This window comes from Podarcis raffonei, chromosome 5, assembly GCF_027172205.1.
Source record: "Podarcis raffonei isolate rPodRaf1 chromosome 5, rPodRaf1.pri, whole genome shotgun sequence".
Classification (NCBI taxonomy): Eukaryota; Metazoa; Chordata; class Lepidosauria; order Squamata; family Lacertidae; genus Podarcis; species Podarcis raffonei.
In genome coordinates, this window is record NC_070606.1 from 33,255,990 (window position 1) to 33,276,329 (window position 20,340).

The 20,340-nt window shown below is 46.8% G+C and overlaps 1 protein-coding gene across 1 annotated transcript; it reads right to left on the bottom strand.

Moving 5' to 3' along the window:
- Positions 1 to 16,314: 16,314 nt before the first annotated feature.
- Positions 16,315 to 16,845, bottom strand: LOC128413962 (testican-2-like). The gene has a single exon (XM_053388542.1). The coding sequence runs from the start codon at positions 16,573 to 16,575 to the stop codon at positions 16,360 to 16,362; it is 216 nt and encodes a 71-aa protein (XP_053244517.1). The 5' UTR covers positions 16,576 to 16,845; the 3' UTR covers positions 16,315 to 16,359.
- Between the last annotated feature and the right edge of the window lie 3,495 nt (positions 16,846 to 20,340).

A 20,340-nucleotide genomic window follows, 5' to 3' on the forward strand; every position in this document is an offset into this window, starting at 1 on the left:
CTGAGGGTCATAATCACCAACCCCCCTCAATACAAGAATCTTTTGCCCACCGTTGGGCTCGAACCCATGACCCTGTGATTAAGAGTCTCAGGCTCTAGTTATCACTTCAGTTGTTAGACGACTTCCACCAGCCCCCAGACTGATGGGATTTGTAGTCCAGCAACACTTGGAGAGCGACAAGTTGACGAAGACAGCTCTAGATTACTGGATTTAGACTCCAGATCTCTGGAAATTGCATCAGAAGCTACACAGCTTCTGCTACAAGCCCCATCAATGAGGATTTGCTGGTATTTCAGAAATCCAAATGGTTTGGTTCAGACTCTATGCTTGAAGTGTCCATCGGCATTACTATTTTGAGGCATGTGTCACCAGAAGTGACAGCAATGTCCTGACTGACCTGAGCTCAGCACATTTGTGCGTCTGAGGTTGAGACTGGAAAAACAGAAGGGAGGGCAATAAAAGCTACAGGCGGAGTGTTGTTTGTTCTCACAGCTGTAATGATGTCGGTTATGTGTCTCTTTGTGTGTACAGGTCTATGAAGAATGCAGCTAGAAGGAGGACTTCTCAGCTAAGTGAGGGCTTGCCATCACACCATTTGGTTCAAGATTTTGAAAGCCACTGTGGTGTAGTGGTTAATGTGTTGGGCTAGGACCTGGGAGATCAGGGTTTGAATCCCTGCTCAGTCATGAAACTCACTGGGTGATCTTGGGCCAGTGGACCCCTAACAACACACCTATACCTGGGACAGCCATGGCTTGATTCAGGGGTCCCCTGGCCTATTTGGGCCCAGGGGGTGCCATGGGCCCATTTCAACATAAGAAAAATTGGTGATGTTCAGAAATCCCTCTTCCCAATGTCTGCACCCACCCCAAAACAAATAGAGCACAAACTCCAAAAAGGGGAAAGGCAAGCAACAACCCCCTTCTCCAAAACCAGGGGAGGGGGGACCCCGGCCCCAATCAAACAAGCAAAAGAGAAGGGGGAAAATATTTTTTAAACTGGGAGAGCAAAGGGCACCAAAGAGGATGTCTGAGGGCACCATGGAGTTCTCAGGTGCCATGCTGGGAAACACAAGGTCAGCTCATGACAATGGTGGCCCTTTGCAAAGGAGGTCAGAGGACTTCCACATTTCACGGCTGTTCAAAAGGTAGCATTCTGGCAGGTGCAGTGGGAAGAAGAGTAGGAAGTAGAGTTAGACCTACTGAAATCCCTTCGTATGCACCTGTTACATGTGCAAGACCCTTGCCATCCACAATATACATCTCCAGTATGTGAAACCCACATGCTTCTGCAGATTCAGCCCCACTGAAGTCCAGGAGGCCCACAGGGTAACTACAGCACCAGGAGGCCAGCTGTCAAGCCTTTCTGTATCATGGCCTAAGTCAGTTGAGCCACATCTGCCTGGTTGTGCTTAACAAGGCAGAACGCCATTTCCGCTGCAAATAATACTGCCCATCCTCAGATGCCCAATTATTAATAGCGCTGCATTTGGCAACATCATGGTGGTGTGTGCCTTTCTGCAGATGCACAGGCAATTTGGGGGGGGGGGGTTTGCAATCTTATCCTTACCTAAGGATGAAGGAGGATTTGTCCTGTCTGCATTTTTAAGCAAACTGATATAATCTGCATCTCCCAGACTGATACACGGGCTGAAACATAATCGTCCTTCAGATTTCACACACTTCCGAATTTTACAGTTATGATCCTTGGCCCCCTAAGATGCACCAAAACACATCAAAATTACGGATTTGGGGATAAAATGGGTTTAGGAATGTGTTTGTTGAGATAAGGCAGGCATTTAAATCCAGATTCAGATGAAGTGTTATTTAAATACGTTTTAAAGTATGTGCTTATGCATTTTCATACAGCCTTTTAATATATATATAATAATAATCACAGGTAGATACAAAAACCTGAATCAAACAAACTCATGCGAAATTGACCCGGGAGTCAATCCCACTGAACACAATCCTAACAGGTTTGCACTGGAAATCAAGGGAGAGGGGAGCTTTCAGAGAGGAAAACAAACGGCAGGCTATCAAAGAGAGCCTGAGAAAACCCGCACAAATGTTTCTCCCAAGCAATTGCAGGAACAATAGAGTGTGTGTTGAAGCAGCATGCCGAAGGGGGAGGGAAGAGAGGAGGGAGAAAGATTTGGCACCTCCGAATCTCTTCCTTGGGCTCCATCCCCGGCTCCTTGTCTCTTTCGCATGCATCCTGCCCTGCAGAGGACAAGAGTACAGTGCACCAGCCAGCTTAAGCTGAGATTTTATTTTATTTTATGGCACATAAGTGGCTCTCGGTGACACACAGTGACACAAGCTAATCGTGACTCACCGAGCACAGCATACATCTCAGCGGAGGGAGCCTGTTCCGAGAGACTTGTTTTATTAATCCCGCATTACTGGGAGAGCTTCTGGGGCTGCGTTTAGGGCCATGCGTTGCAGCAGGGCTCCGGGGGGCTGCCGCTGCTGCGTTGAACGCAGAAGGGATACATGAACTGCTCGTGTTCCCCTTGGGTGCACAGACACGGGCTTTCAAGCATGTGTGCCCGTAAGAGAGATGCAAAACCAGGCGCGTTTCTCTCTCTCCCCCCCCCCCAGAGGCTGTTTGGAGTGTCAGAACAGCAAACAGCGCAGATGGCCGTTTATGGAAAAAAAGGGAAGAAAAGAAATCAACATCACACCTACAACATACACACATACAAATTTGTGCAGCATTTAACTTCCCCTTGTCGGCTTGTCAAGTACAAGTACATTGGAAAAGCCGCAGAGCACTGTAAATGTTGCCAGAGGAGGAACAAAAAGCAGAAGGGCCAATTGCAACCAGGGTCACAGGATGCGTCCCAGGGATGGCGAACCTGTGGCTCTCGGACTACAACTCCCATCATTCCCGGTGGTTGGCGATGATGGCTGGGGCTGATGGGAGTAGGAGTGCAACACCAGCTAAAGGGCCACAGGTTCTCCACCTCTGCAGCAGCTTCTGGGTGTGTGCAAATGCTTATTTTGATGGAAGCAACTTCCCGCTTCCCACCACTGTGACACCAGCCCTCGCCCAGCACCATCAGCAGAACTGATTCAAAAGTCACCTTGCTTCAGAAAAACAAAGCCTGCTTGCTCCATTTTCCTTTTTCTCAATTACAGCTGCTGCTCACGCGATTCAAGCTAGTGGTAAAATTGATTGGACCAAATAGCCCAGCCCTCCTGGACTAGTCAATTTCATTCAACAAGGAAACTTTAGGTGGGGGAGAGGGAATCTTGAAAGGCAAGCCATTGCTGTGAGAGGGGTAGGAGTACAAGGAATCAGGGTGACTGGTTTTTAAAATAGTCCTCTTCTTAGGACTTTAACAGCAGTTGGCCACAAAAAGATTTTAATGGCATGGAGATAAGGTGTTGGGGGGGAAACTTCTGCATAACTCTTTCTGTCCTTGGTAAAAAGGACAGCAAGCCTAGATTCCACTTTTACTCCTGAAATGTGTAAACAGAGTAAGGACTGATCCCGTTTTTGATGTTCTACCACAGAGAGAGTGACAACTTCCTCTTCAGAGTAGGAGAGAATTCTGAATGGACTTGTACACAATCTTCCTGGGTAGAGGAGAAGCCAGGAGTATGGAAAGCCCAGATGAGTGATGGGGGAGGAAGACGTCCAAAGCTATGTTCTTCCTGGGGACATAGCAGGGTGATAAGATGTGCAGGATGGTCCTTATGCCCTCAAAAAGGTGTGTAAAAAGGAGTTTGGGCAACTGCAGCTTTGAGGCCTCTTCTTAAGCTGCAGCTTCCAAAACTCCTCCTTCTGCAGAGTTATTGCAGGAACCGGGCCCTGTCCGCCTTGGTACAGCTCCAACCAACGAAGATGCCAGTAAACATCTGAAACCCTACAGAGGATCCAGTTCTATCGCAAACAGGATTTGCTAATTCCACATTATGCGGTTGTCATAACGGGCCCCCACTGGGAAGCATTTAACAGGGGAACCTCCCATCCCTCTTTTATCCTTGCCCTTTATCTATTAAACTAATTGGTTTATTTAACACAGAGAATTACAGCCCACCCTCACCAGCTCAGTGAGAGCTCTGATCTATATTCATGAATGCACAGTTCAGCTCTAGCCCTGCTGGCTGTCAGGACAGATATTTCAAGAAGGGGTGGCACTGAGGGGCTTTGTTACGGCTTCGTGGCCTTTCCCTCTTCTTCTGGGAAAAATCTGGACTAGTGTGGGTGCCTCAAGCGGAATAGTAAGGCCGCAAACAGTTCTAAATGCTAAATGTATTCTTGGAAAGAAGATACGCATCCATGGACACTTGCCCTGTGATAGTGTTCCAACAGCTCTGGGCTCTGAGCATCTCTTAAGGTAGGCTTGAGGAACCTATAGTTCTCCGGATGTTGCTGGGAGTCCCAAAAGGCCCCAGCCAGCATAGCCAATAGTCAAGGATGATGGGAGTTGTAGTCCCAACAACATCTGGAGGGCCACAGACTTAAACTGTAGCCCAAAGGCCACCAGTAGTCCACTTTCAGGTGGTCCTCGATACCAAAGAAAAGAACAACAAAGGGAGGGAAAGAGGAAAGCCAAGTGTATTGCTGAAGTTTTCATCACATGCTGAAGAGGCAATACATTTCTCAGTTCCAAGTTTTGAGCAGCTTGCCTCTTCAAGTAATGCAAAACAGCAGGGCAGGACCAAGGCATTTTGGCACCTGAGGCGAACCACAAAATGGCACCCTCCCCTCTGCCAAGGAAGAAGGGGTGAAGTGGGGATCAAAGACCGTCATGACAAGGGAAGGGACCTGCTCTGAAAAATGCTGGGTGGTTACAGAGCCCAGGAGACTCGAGAGGGAAGCCCCCTAGGGGTGGGAGGAGACCAGCAGCATCACCAAAATGCCCCTGTAGAGGTGCCATGGGGGGGAGCTGCCTAAGAGGTAGCAGATCCAGCCTCCAATGGCACCACTGTGGCAGCAGCAGCAGGCAATGCATTCCGTGGAGGCCAAATCTGCTGCCCCTGCAGATCCTGCCACCCAAGGCAGTTGCCTCATCTTGCCTCATGGGTGGCCCGGCCCTGCAAAGCAGCTACAGTGGGAACTTCAAAGAAGGCCTCCTGCTACAGACCTGATCCTTTCCTGTGCTTGCCGGTCACAGAAGACAAATGCAACAATAGAGTTTTAATTGGTAAGCCAAGGGTCTCTCCATAGGGAGATGTGAGATTTTTTATTTATGTTTTTAAAGCAAGAAATCCAGCAAAAAAACAAGCCGGCCACAGGGCGGTTCTTAATGCAACGTCCTAAGGGTGTCTCTCTGTATGGTTCATCACATCCCCATAGGACAATGAGGAAAAGCACTAACACACACAAGCTAGATCACATATTCTGAAGATATGCTGCTGCATGAAGCTTAATCTGCCTTGTAGCATTTATGCAGATTAACAGGTAGAATAGCACGGTTCGTGGGTTTTTTAATGTTTTTTATTAATTTTTTTAACTGGCTATTCATATACATATTCCAATCCTTTTTCCCCATATATAAACTGTTTATGTGTGTGCGTGTGTGTGTGCGCACGTATGTATACATACATACATACATACATACACCAGGCAATATCAATATTTCTTCACAAGTGACTTCCCAACACCTCATTGCCGCCTCTTCTATCTTCTTTCTCTTTTCGACTGTGTTGTCTTTATCGCCTTTCTATTACATAATATAACATCTATTTGTTCTTAACTTTGCAAAATTAATCAAAGCATATCAAGGGTTTTATTTGAGAACAATGGTTTCCTAAATACTCTTTCACACATTCCCACTCTTTCTTACATTTTTGGTTTGGTTGGTTCCTAATTGCCTCTGTCATTTTTGTTAATCCCAAATATTCACACAATTTGATTTGCCATTCTTCCTTTGTCCCCCTTCCAATTCCTAGCAATTAACATTCTTGCTGCAATTGTAGCATATAGAAACACCTTTTTTGTCACTAGGTATATCAATTGTCATAATGCCCAGAAGAAAGGCTTCAGACTTCTTCTCGAATGTTTCTCTAAACATTTTTCTTAATTCATCACAGACAGTGTTCTGGATTTTTTTAATTTTATCACAACCCCACCACATGTGGTACATTGTTCCTTCCCCTTGATTACACCTCCAGCATATATTTGATTTTGATTTATATATTTTAGCCCATTTTCTGGGGGGTCATGTAAATAGCACGGTTCGTAATGTGAACTGGTGTGCTGCGGATGACACAGTGCTAAATATGGAACTTGGGAGACCAGTGTTCAAATTCTAGATCTGCCATATAAGGGTTAGGAGCTGCTGAGCTTGGACCGATCATTATGATGTCTGGAGTGAAGCAGATATGAGAGCGGAATGTTAATCGCAGACATGATTTATTTGTGCATCCAAGTGTTTGCGCCCTTGGACTTAAATTTTGAACCAAGCTAATGTGAGGTGGGAGGCTAGTACTTTCTTTTAAAGCTTTCAAAATTAAAGCTGCAGGGGAATAAATTAAGTTGGAGGAGCACACTGAACAGATCTAATTTAAGTTAATTCTGAGTCCAAAAACATGACCTACAGATAAAATTCAGTAACCGTCAGCAATTGCTGTCCTGCTGCAAATATCAGAAACGCACCAGCAGCTTCTTCTGTCGGAAATTTCTGTATACCCCAGGAATGTCAATTCTGGGAGATGTAGTTGTTGACTGCACATTTAAAGCATTCAACGTCCCCTAAAGAAAACTGAGAACTGTAATCTACCACTGATAGAGCTTCAACACCCAGCTCCCTTAACGAACTACAGCTCCCACGAGGCTTTGGGGGAAGCCATGTGCATTAAAACTGCTTTAAATGTCTGGTGTGATGTTAAACAAGGAACTTTCATCCATCAGAATACAGGTGCAGAGGGAAAACCCCATTGTTTTTTCTAGGCAAATTAAAACTAAAGAGATCTAGGTAAAGGGACCCCTGACCATTAGGTCCAGTTGTGGCCGACTCTGGGGTTGCGGCGCTCATCTCGCTTTATTGGCCAAGGGAGCCGGCGTACAGCTTCCAGGTCATGTGGCCAGCATGACTAAGCCGCTTCTGGCGAAACAGAGCAGCGCACGGAAATGCCGTTTACCTTCCCGCAGGAGCGGTACCTATTTATCTACTTGCACTGGCGTGCTTTCGAACTGCTAGGTTGGCAGGAGCAGGGACTGAGCAACGGGAGCTCACCCCGTCATGGGGATTTGAACCGCCGACCTTCTGATCGACAAGTCCTAGGCTCTGTGGTTTAACCCACAGCACCACCCGCGTTCCTGAGCCACCCGCGTCCCTAGAGATCTAACTAAGAGAGATCTAACTGGTAATTAATTCTCCTACAGTCTGTATTTCTTATAGGAGTGGTCATTTTATTGTGTTTTTCACTTTTACTTTTTAAGCTATGATTAATCATCTAAAGCAGGGGGTGGGGGACCTTTTCCAGACTGAGGGCCACACTTCCTTCTGGGCAACCTTTCAGGGGCCACATGCCAGTAGTACATGGGGCCAGAGGCAAAACTGGCAGAGCAACGAATGCAAATCTTCCTTTTGTATAGTAGGTTGGTTTTACTCTTTATCCTCCATCTGGACGAACTAGAGGCACTATCGGAGTTCAAAGGAATATTCAAGGAGGATCCATAGTAGAGCTGATGAAGGGATATGGCCTGGGGAGAATCCTGGGGTCTAGACAGAGAAGCTACCCTTGGTCTACAGCTTTGGCAACCTTTTCAGCAGAAAGGTTTTTATATTTATGAATCAACCAATCAAATGACAATATTTAGGGAGGTAAGGCTAAAACCTAGGTCAACGGATGGGCTGCAATGCAAGGGGCAGCTCAATTCGAAGCATGCTTTCTCAGAAGAAACCTCACCACCTTGGGTTGGGCTTACTTTCTTGATATCACATGCACAGGATCGTAGCCTTTATCTCACCATGGAATGCCAGCTTTACTCCTTGTTCATAAGACACACTCAGTATCTATAGGTGCCTGGGATACTCATGCAATCATATTCCATTTTTACAAATTATGCATTGGCTCAATAAAGAGTATCTTCTCCCACATAACAAAATATTGCAGTTTTGAGTGCTGGGAAAATGTGATATCCTTGCAACAGAAGGGTTTGAAGGAAAACAATCTGGATCCCCAAGAACAAGTGATTAACTATCGGGGGAGGAGGGGACATCCTCAGTACAGCCAAGGGTCTAGAAACACCATCTATTTCTCCCCCAAAATTAACCAAGTAAAGCATAATTCAAGCCAGCTACTTCATGATCCTGGAAGCCCAGATATATCATGACCCCCATCTCTAATTCCGCCACCCCATCTACAAATGTTAATGAGAAGAAGTGTGCAAAGAGCTGGGATAGGATAGCAAGGGGCAAAGCTTGCATACAGCAAGAGCACTAGGCTAGTTGTGCCCTTATTTCCTTATCTACTTCAAATATACCAGGGGTGGGAAAGATCCAGCCCTCTGATGTTGGTGGACTCTAATTCCCATCAGCTCCAGCAAGCATAGCCAATGGTCAGGGATGATTGGAGCTGTAGTCCAACACTGGGAAGACCAAAGGTTCCTCATCCTTACAATACACTGTATAGTCTGCCATATTTTATTAACTGGTTTAGACAACGGCCATTAGTGTATGATGAAACTCAGTTACACAGGATGAAGGACGAAGGGTCTTACCAAAAGATCCATCATACACCCCTGCCCTGCCCTCTCCTGGATCCAAAAGGACCCGTGCGTCAGAGGTTGCACGTCAGTTGGATACACGGAAAATGGTAGCCGCCTGCATAGTGTTAGGAATATAGGTTGTTAGATCCTTTTATCCCATTTAGTCTGCTTGCAAACAGCACTCCTCTCTTTCTCCCCATCTTGCAATGAACAGGCCACACAGTTAAGTAAATTTAAAACAATTTACTTACAAAATGTTCCAAAGGTCAGATTCATGCATTTATCCAAGCAGCAGCAAGGCAGAATACTCTTGGGTAGAAAATACAGAAAGATAGTTCCAAACATGTGCTCTAAGCTTGGCACTTGCTTAGGCACGTCTTCCTTGGTCAGTTCCATGGCATGGGGGGTGGAAAGAAATATTCACTTCCCCCCTCTTGGGGGAAGAAGGAAGAGGAGGCGTGAACTGAGCCTAGGAAACACAGCTCTATTATCTTAACCCTTTCATACACTAACTAGCCCTATGCTTGCTAGTTGAGCCACTGACGTTGCCTAAGAAGCTTCTTGTAGCACCAGCCACTCTGTGTTCCAACCCAGCTTTGCATAGGATCAGGAAAGGGTTAGAAATCAGATCAAGCCGCATTCCTTGTCAGCATCAGGATCATGGATGTTGTCAGATGGGAGTGCAAGCAAGTTTGGCAAGGCTACTCCTTTTAACCAAAGGTCAACTGCCTATTTTCAGTATGACTGAAGAAGATGCTGAGAGTGAATCACATCGCATGAATGCAACTAGGGCTGTGAAGACCAGCATGCAAGTGACAGTCCCTTCAACAATGCTTGAACGTGATGGGCAATGGGGCTGGGCAGTATCTGGTTTCCAACATCGTGATATATCTATCACCAGCTAAACATCGGGATATACCGATATATATCACAATGTCTGAAATAAGGATGGAGCTATGTAGAGGCATTGGCTTGCTTCACAGTTTTTCCAACATCATGATTTTTGCATAGCACACACATACATTTGTGATATATTGCCAGATCAAAAATTATAAAACCAGTATCACATTGAGGACTTCGTTCTGGTTTTGGACGATCTATCACCCAGCCCTAACACACATCATGATTCATGATATATTACCAGGTCAAAGATTATGAAACGGATATCACAATGTGGACTTTAAAATAGTTTTGGACGATATATATTGGCCCAACCCTAATGGGCAGCCATTGGGGAATTAAAAGGGTGAGGACAAGCTTGTTTGGCCCATTATGACTTTCTTCTTTATCTAGAGATAGATAGAACCATCCTATTAATTCTAGGCCATTGTTCCCCCAATGTCTGAGAGCTGAGGCACATTTTTCCCCCTTGAATTAAAACTGGAGGCACCGTTCACTCCAGAAAGATGTACACATGTACAGTGCAGAACAGTAAAAAGCAACCTGTTCACCTCTGCTGGAGTCACTGTTCTGAGCATGTCTCCTGACAGGTAGAGCACATGGCATTGCAACTAGAAAGCCCCACTTGCTCAATATTGGCTTCTGGGAGCAGCTCATCTGTGTTTCTGGCACGTGTCTCTCCCAGCCTTAGTTGTAGATGCCAGAAACACAGATGAGCTGCTACCAGAAGCCAATATTGAGCAAGGCAGACCACCGGTCTGACTTGGTGGAAAGTGGCTTCTTCTGCTCCAGAGGAACTCACAGAGAGATGCAACCCCTTCCAAGAGTGGAGAAGGCTGCAGAGTCTCCGCATTGAAAAAGAGTGACTGAATTGTTGGATATGGCCTAATTAATACCCGCCCTATCGTGCTCAGGCAGAGCAATAAATCATGTTCCAAGACTCAAAGCCCTCGATGGGCAGGTCCTTCAAAGGCTGCTGGGAACTGTGCTTTTAATGAATTAATTCATCACACACAGAGAGAGAGAGCTCTCTTGTGGAACGTAGCACAAGCATTACTTGTCTCACTGCCACGAGCCAACAAAACCTCACCCGCGGTTCTCCCATTTCGCATTCGTTCCTGTCAAACCCGCCAAATTCCACAACGAAGCAGAGTACCCCCAAACTATTTCTTCGGCCCACCTTGTTGGCACGCAAACATGGAAACATTTCCCGCCCTGTTTCTATTTTAAAAGGATCCCTGGGAACCTAGCATACCTCTGGAGCTGCCACGCATGGCATCGGTCAAGAGTATAGCCTGTCCTATGCGGAGGAGCAGCTGCGCGTGTCTATTTCACAACTCTGAGAGAAATGGAAACCCGGAGGGATGGAGGAACGAGACGCTGCTTCAAAAAGACCAGCATGCACCGTGGCTGCAATCCTGCACACAGGACTGGCTGAAAGGCAGGTGCTCTATTAAAAGTGTCTGCGTGAGTCAGGTGGGAAGAGAAGTGTGATTTTATTTTGCATCAAAGCATACAATGTTGTTGCAATCCTACATGCAGCCACATTAGAGAGGTTTGGTTTTTTTAAAGGATGGGGAAGAGGGAGTAATTTCCTTTTGCATTCCTTAGAGGAAACGTCGGGTGGGGTTGCCAAGGCACCAAATATTACAGTATTTTCTAAGCTGAGAGCCAATTGACTTGCAAAGCATCTGTAACATTCCGTTATCAGAAATGCTTGTATGTATGTATGTATGTATGTATGTATGTATGTATGTATGTATGTGTTGACGTTCCCTGGCATCACTGAAAATCACCCCCGAACTGATATGCATCAAACCACGGGCTTCAGTAATAACTGAATCAGCTTAATTTTCTTGTGGTCATTTTCCTTTAGGAGAGGCACAACATGTTTTCCTTCTCTAGCTTCCAAAAGTTTTAAATATGATTATCAGGAGGTTTTGCTAAAATGACACTGGACTCAGAGTGGGCCCACATTAAAGTGAAGGTGTTGGGGGGGGGGCATGTCCAAGTTAATGAACAGTAAAAAAATTATGTATGCAAAAGGGAGACAAGGACAAGATATTCAAACCAAGAGCGATATGTAACAAGTTGATATACCGTAAAGTTAAGCCGACCAATACTTCAAACGAGCTCCCTGTATTTTCATTTATGCACCTTACTCATTGTTGTGCTTTGCAATAAAATCACAATATGTAGCATTACAGGTTTTCAAGGCATTTTGCATGTCTTGTTTTCATAAACCTTTGTAAACAACAGTCCTGTAAGGTGGGTCAGAATGATTATCCTTCTACTGCAGATGCAACAGGGAGACTGGGCTGGCAGAAACCTGCCTGGATCGACCTACTGAGTTATTGGCAGCAGCGAGCTTTGATCACATCTGCAAACCTAGACCCACTTACCTGGGAGTAAGCTCCAATGAACTCAATGACACTCGCTTCTGAGTAGTAGACATGTAAAGGATCCCACTGTTAGCTGCTACATTACAGTAGGTCTCTACATATAGTTATGGTGTTTTTTCTCTCTCTCTCTCTCTGCCCTTCAAAGAAAGGTTACAAAAATAGCCAGGACAAAAGTGCCCTTGCGCAATTCCTTACTATGCCGAAGTATGTTTGCTGTGCAACGTAAAAGCACGTAAGAAAAGCCGCACTGGATCAGACCAAGCAAAGGTCCAACTAGACCAGCATCTTGTTACCGATAATCGCTAGGCAGATGCTTAAGAAGTTCACAGGAAGGCTGGAAGACAATATATTTTTCATGCTGTTGCCCCACTCCTAGCAAGCAGTGTTCAAGAGCCATACGGCCTCTGAACACAAGGGAGTCGATCTGTGCGCAGTGGCTAATAGCCCTTGATAGACCCCACCCTGCTCCATAAATTTGTCTTATTTCTTTTAAAAGCATCCGAGCCAGCCTTCGTCGTCACAACCTGTGTCAGCGCACAACCCATCAATTAAGCACAGTTCATACGAAGAAGAAGCGCTTTCTTTTGCCCGTCCGGAATCAGCTGCCAATCAATGTCATTGAGTGACCCCCAACTTTCTAGTTTTCTATGTTTTATATGGGCACAGACCCGCAGAATGGAAAGCTGGCTGTGCATTACTGACTCAAAAGACAATCTGGCAGGGGGCGGAGGGGAGGTGCATTCATAATCCTTTGCAAATGCATTGTTCCTGGCCAAAGCCAATCTGCTCAGATTGCAGCATGTCTTTGTGGGGATGGTGTGTTGGTGTGTGTGTGTGTGTGTGTGTGTCCGTCCATCCTACCCTTTATTTAATGCCTTTGCTAGTAAATCTTCCAGAGGGGTAGTGGGAAGAACTAAGTGGCTCTTCAGACGATGTCAAGAGGGCAAAAGCCAGTCTTTCTGAGTTTTATTGCTTAATCAAATTGCTTTTCCTTCTGATGGAACAGCCATTAGATGAAACCGTAGCTGCTTCCAAACCTCCCTTCCCATCAGCTGACCAGACATTTTCCCAGCCTCCTCGGTGGGTTTATGAAATAGACCAAACCAGATGTCGGAGGGGCTATGTCGGAAAAACATGTGCCCACGCTGGCAACCTCGCAAGACTTTTCCCTGGGAGCAATTAACCCGGAATTAACTAGCACTCCCTAAAATCACTAGCATCCCTCCAATGCCAAACTCAGCTAGTGAGTGCCGAAATAATTTTATCCATAATGGGGGCTGCTGAGAAAGAAGTGGGGGCAATCAGAATGTCTTTGGGAGGAGAGGGGGAGCAGAGGTTTGTGGAAGTGTAAGAAATCGTTTTGCAGGTTCCCCTCAGAGAACACCACCCACAATCATGAATTGTGCATGTGTGAGTACCTCAAAACCCCAGCGAACCAGGCGAAAGGCCTGCATACCCCAGTGTGGTATTAAGTTAGTTAATTCTTGTTTCCACCATGTTCAACCAAGACCACAAGCGGGGTGCAAAGAGCTCTTGTCCCACCCCCTTGTAATCCACAAGTGCTCGCAACCTCTGCTACTAGAGGTAGTATGTGGGGCTCTTGGGGGAGGGGGAACCCATCATTTGACCACCCGATGGTGAATAAAACTAAGGTTTTTAACAGTTGTTTCGAGGGCAAACTCATCTGAATTAAGTGCTCTTGCCCACAGAAATGTGTTTTCCCCCCTTTCTAAATGCAGGATTTACACTTTACGCTGCATAAATAGGGGAGCCAGCAGTGAGATGAGCATTATATCTTCTTCTTTTTTACTGGACCTGCTTCTTCCTCTTTATCACCTGCCTGGGCACGCACAAAGCGAGCAGAAGATGCTTTACCTGGCAAGCAAGCAAATGGCAGGTAAAGTGTCACCTGGTAAAATTCTGCAGGTGGGGGCTGCCCTTAAAAGGCACAGCAGTTAACAACAATGGCAAGCCTAGACATCAGCCTATTTCATTTATCCTTTGTTTCGTTTGTACGGTTGCCTAGTCCCCATGAAAACTGGCACCGTTTTACTGATGAGGAGGCACAGGGAGGACCGAAAAGCAGATCTATTCAAACAGGGAGGGGTGGCTGTGGTGTGATCTTCTGGTCAATTAATTTTAAAAAGGAGAACTATACAAATGAACCCCCTTTCCTCCCACCCCACAAATATTGGTCTCCCTGGGGATCGCCTCTCTTCCGACTTTTATTTAGTGTGGACCTCACAGAATAAATCTTAAAAGATCAGGGGCGGGAAGGGGGGAGAATTGCCCATCTGGTTGCATGATGAGCAAACTAGAGCTTTATCCACCCATTGTCCCAACAGCAGAGAACAGACAAACGGGCTTTCAAAAGGAAATCTGCAGCCACATACTCCAGAGAGCTTGCTGCATGAGTCTGCTCAGCAAAAGCAGCCGTCAGTCCAAATCCTACATAGGCTTAGTTGGGAGCAAACCCCACCAAACTCAGCATTCGTGAGCCTGAGTTCATTTATCCAGATGCACCCAGGGGAATTTAATTTAATTATCTCCGATGGCAGGCAGCTTGATCCGAACTCAGTCTGGGTTCACAACAACCTGCCATGGAAGTAAGTGAGCTAGTAAGAAGACGGATGCTCTGGACATGGGCAGAAATACACTTTCCTTTGCCAATGGAAGTCCAAGCTCCAAAATCTCCCCCTTACTTCCAGGCAGGATGCAGCAGTTTCGGCAGGTGTGGCTCGCCGCTAAGGTGCTGCTTGGAGATAGGAAAAGCTGCAACTGCCAAAATTCTCTCTTTCTACGTGCCTATTTTTTTAAAAAAGCACACGGGCCTTGACCTCTATTGGGTTGGGTCCCAAGAATCTGTAGAAAATGAATCACTCTCAGTTTTGGCCTTGAAAGGTAAGTCAACTCATTCCTTGTTCTCATGCTGATAGTTGATGCCAGATGAGCTACCTCAGCAGCAGCAGCACCCCCCAGAACCCCCCCCCCAATTACTCTGGAAAAAGAAGGACCTGCATCTGCCATCTGGGTGTAAGATGAAGCTTCTCTGTTCCCTAGTGACCATCCTAAACAGTCACTAGGCACATTTATTTCTCAGAAATCTTGTAGGTGTGGGTAGTTGTCGTAGAACAAGGGAGGCTGGGGTTGCAATCCTACACACCCAAATGACCTAGGAGTGAGTCCTATTGAGCTCAAGGCTGCTTGCTTCCGAGTAGACTGGTCAGGATTGCACAGCCAGGCAGATTTCCCTCTTCTGCTTAGCTTGCACACCTGTATAATGTGGCTCCGTTTCCCCTTGCATCTACTATTCCCCCTCCCTCAATTTTCTCTGTCCTTTCGTTGATGTCCGATTTCGCCGGCGTCAGCCGTAAAAAAAAAAGGGGGGGGAGCGGCGAGTGAAGTGTGCCCGCTCCAACACTGCAGTAACCAGCAAGACCAACCAAAGCACACTAAGGTGGAAACCGATCCACCCGCCCCGTCCCAACTCCACCCGGCGTTTACTGTTCCGGGACCTTAAATATATAGCAAAGAATTTTTGCACAAGGTGGCAAACTGAGCAGGAAGCGAGAAGGCGAGATGCCAGCCTGGAACAAACACACGCACAGCCCCCCCCCCCCCAGGCGCTGCGTGGCTTGCCTTGCAGCAAATGGCTCCGCCGCCAAAGGGCTCGTCGGAGTTCGCAAGGGCGGGTCTCCGCCTGGCCGCGTCGGAAGGAAACGGGAGTTCCGACGGGGCTCTGCGCAGCCAAGCAAAGCCAAGCTTGCGCGGCGGCCAGGAGAGATCTTTGCAAACTCGACTGTGTCTGTTTGTGCGCGTAACAGGAATTAAACCGCGAGGCTGCAAAAGCTATAGCCGGGTATCCAAATCCCACTTGCTCTCGTTTAAAAATAAAGAATCGGGACCAACAGTGCAACCTCAGCTCTCCCAACCCCGCTTTTTGCTCGACAGCCGCCGTGCAAAGAACCGTGCAGGTTCCCACCTACCCGCCCAGCTTTCCCGCTCCAAATGCACCAGCCACTGGGAGCCCCCCCCCCCGCGAGCCTTTGCAACGGTTGCTCCGCGCACTGCTACTGCTGCTGCAACCGGCGATTGCTCTTGGCGGCTCCCGGCGCGCCACCTGCACGCGGGTTGGCGCTGCAAGAGGAGCCGCCTCAACCCGCCACCGCCTCCTCCACGCCACGCCTGCACCTACATCCTCGACAGCAGCAGCAGCAGCAATTGTTGCAGGCTGCCAATCGCTCCGTTGCCCATGCACCCCCGCGGGTGCAACGCGTTGCAACAGCCTCTATCCACCGTTCCCTCCCTTCCCCACTCCCGGGTTGCCCTGGATGCTAGCGGGGCGGAGGAATTTGCATGCTACGAGGTAAAAAATAAAATAAAAAAATCATGCATGGGCTACTCCATCCGGACTCACGTCTCGGAAACGGTTCCAGTGCTTGATCTTGCCGCTGTACTGGGAGATGGAAGACAGCCATTGCTCGTCCTCCATGAAATTGCCGGGATTGTCGCCTTCTTTGGCCGCCTTGCCGTCCCCTTCCGCCAAGGCGAGGGCCAGCAGCAGCGGCAGCAGCGGCACCAGACAACAGCCTGGGGCTCTCATCTTGCCTGCGAGGCGGTGGCTCCCTCGCTGGCCGCAAAGCGATTATAGAGTCTTCTTCTTTCTCTTCCTCCTCCTCTGATCTCTCTCCCGGCTCGGAGGGAGAGAAGGGCGGCTGGATCCCCGCTGAAATGTGACCTGATTAGGAGATGCACTACTTCTGCGAAGCCCGGCGCTGCCTGGGAGCCACCGGGAGGATTACGGAGTCTGCGCCAAAAGAGGCAGGCTTAAGTCACTGGAGCATCAGCATCACATTTGACATCATCATACCTGTTAAAAGAAGCCCACCCCCGACGGAAGGGGGTTGGAGGGGACCGGGAGGGGGGGTAAGGACTCGGAATGCACCGGTCTCTTCGACTTCTGCCTAATTTGTAAAGAGCAACTCATTGTGGCTATTGACCCATAATGACAGTGCATAGCCCAAGAAAGACCTTGGGAGTGGGGTCCTAGATTATTTTTATGAGCAGGAACCCTACAGCTTTTTAGTTCAGTAGCTGTGGACAATTTGGGCGTAGCCAGGATTTATGTTGACCAGGGTGGGCACCCGTCATCATCTTCTGTCTGGCTCTGTCATGGGGAATGAAATGTCTCCACAACCGTTGTTTTAAATTGCTTTCTTTTGACACCAAGTGCTCAGAAAAATATTTCCACAATATCTACTTTTAGTTAAGCATATTTATTTATTTACTTGATTGGGGGGGCACTGCCCTCCCCCCCCCCAAGCTACACCCATGTCCCAGAAGATAAGAAATATACATGAAAGAGGAGCTTATTGTGATCGAAGGCATCCAAGCATTCAGGGTTATACAGAACTCAGAGCAGGTTGGGCAGACAGCAGTTTCTTTTAAAGCTACAGGACAGGTAAGAACATCAGAAGATGCTGGTGGACAGGTAAGAACATCAGAAGATGCTGGTGGATCAGGCCAATGGCCCCTCTAGGCCAGCATCCTGATCTCACAGCGGCCCACCAGAACCCAAGCACAAGAACACTCTTCCCTCCTGTGGCTTCCAGCAACTGGTATTCCAAACACCATACTGCTTCCAGCTGTGGAGACAGAGCTTTGCATCACAGCTAGCAGCCATTGATTGCTCTCTCCTTCGTGAATTTGTCCAATCTTCTTTGAAAGCCATCTAGGTTGTTGGTTACCACTACTTCCTGCAGAACTGAGTTCCATAGATTAACTATGTGCTGCATTAGGAAGCACTTTCCTTTATCTGCCCTGCATCTTCCATCATTCAGCTCCACTGAATGCCCACCACCAGTGCTAGCACTGAGAGAGGGAGGGTGCTTCCCCACCCCCATGTCCACTTTCTTCCTGCCATGAATAGTTTTATAAACATGCGTCCTGTTGCCTCTTACTTGCCTAAAAAGTTCCCAGTGCTGCAGCCTTTCTTCATAGGAGCGTCTCTCCATCCCTTAAGGGATTGTGTCACACAAGATGTATGGGCCTGCCGTAGGCTTTGCACTCAATAGGGAGCTGTAGCGAGCCCAAGTGTACCCAAAGGATACACACAGTGATGCCCTTAGGTAATATTAGCTTCTGGACTTCATGGTCATATGGGACCATTGTGTAATAATATGTGTATTATTTCCACTTCCTGCAATATTTACTAAGCCAACCCCACTGTGTTTGGGGGCGCTGCCCAGATGGCATCACTCAATATAGCTGTTTGTTCTATTCACACTTTACATCTTAATTTTACTCCCCAAGAAAGGCCCCCTGCAGCTAGAGTGGCTTTACAGGAAAGGCTTTTAACCCCTCAGGCCACATCAGATAATGTTTCTCCCACACCCATGTTTCCCCCCACTTCCTAGCTATATGATACCTCAGGAACTCTCTGGGGGGTTACAGCTGTTTGTAACGACTTTGCCAAATGTGATAACTAAACATTTCAAGCCCAACTGCTTCTACTCAAACCCCTGCTCCCCAGCTGAAAACTGCTGGATTCCGTACAATCTGGTGTCTCGAGGGATCCTAACCTATTCTCACCCAAGCACCAATGCGGCAACAGCAAGATCATACAAAGGACCAGGCCTGTACCAAACACAAACACCTTATCAGAATATCTGGATACATTTTAAAAGTGGGGAAGGGGCACCCATTTGGTAGGTGCAATTATTAATAATTGTGAGGCCATTGTTCTCCACAGGAGAGAGTTATGCATGTCCTGGACTTTCCTTCTGAAATAATAAGTGGGAACTGAAAGTGCTTAACTGTGGCAGGATCATGTCCACAACGCTGACTCCCCTCACTCCCAAAATGCATACTGTACTCAGATTATTCAGTGCAGCTACTCTTGCTGACCTGAATAGTTGTAGAACCTGTCAATTGAAACAACAGCGATAAAAACTAACCTCTACCTCACCAGATGTCCACCCTCCCTGTTCTATGCTGCTACTATACTGGGCAATTAAGTGCACTGTCTAGCATATCACCTACGGGTTCAACCACCTAGCAGAATTTGATGTTGCAAGTCTCCAGTGAGGCTTCCTTACTTTTGCAGCAATGAAGCCAATCAGTCCTGGTTCTTCCTGTGCAGGGATTTTACAGTCTTGCCAGACTCATGCTACAACCCTGTGCACACCTATCTGGAAATAAACACCATTGAACATGCATAGAAGTAAGGGGGGGAAGCCAACACTTCGATCTTCTAATGTTGTGCATGCTTAAGACAGTATCTTTTCAGCTCTTCAACCCCCCTCAAGAACCTCCAAGCCCATAGTCAAGGATTCATCCACTCTAAATTGGGAAAGCAGACAAAGAGTTATGGTTTCTCTTCTCAGAAAATTCTCCAAGAACAGGATACAAATGAGCTCTCCCGTACCTTTTCCTGGCCAATCATTTTTGATAGAAAGCTTCGAGGAATCCCAGTAGGGCATTTAATCATTGGACTATGCAGGGATGTTGAAACCCGTTTCAAGAGTTGACACACATGCTTTTCACTGTCTTGACCTGCTGATAACCAACTGCTAGAAACTATAAGCCACAGTGGGCCACCCTACCCATCCATCTATATCTATCTATCTATCTATCTATCTATCTATCTATCTATCTATGTATCATCAGTGAACATTGTACATGAAGAGTACAGATGGGTATATTGAACAGACATTAAACAAAAGCTAGAGAGTGAGTTTTTAACATCACGTGAGTTAACCAAAGAAGAAGCCAGGACATAGTAATACGATATGTGATTATTTCCATGGATCAGATGAAGAGTCATTCCAAAATGTGATGGGGGAAGCTGAAATTTAGAAATCCCGTTATTGATATATGGAAATAATCAGAGACTATTAAAAAGTTCTTGTTTGGCTGTCTCCTAGCCGGGGTGGGGGTGGGGGGAGTATTCCTATGAGGCCCAGGCAACATGACAAATAGCATGGGATGTTGTTGTGTCCATGTTGTCCCTGTTACTCAGGTAATTAAAAAAATAAAGAAAAATCCCAGCCCAATACTGTAAATATAAAGCAGGACAAAGTTTCCAAATGTCTGTTGTTATTATTATTATTAATTATTATTATTATTAAATTTATATACCGCCCTATACCTGGAGGTCTCAGCTATTTCCTTCCTGCCAGTCACTAGTATAACATATTTAAGAAGAAACTGTCATTGCAGGTTCGAGGGGAGCCTTCAAGATAACAGAGAAAATGATGGTTCTGGTTGCACCAATGGTGCTAAGTCAGAGATAGTGCTAAATGCTCATTCCCCAAAGATATCTACACCATAGCTAATCTATCACACATGAGTAAAAGAGCCTTATTTC

Excerpts from the sequence above, each read along its gene's own strand:
- LOC128413962 (XM_053388542.1), bottom strand. The coding sequence starts at position 16,575 with ATGAGAGCCCCAGGCTGTTGTCTGGTGCCGCTGCTGCCGCTGCTGCTG.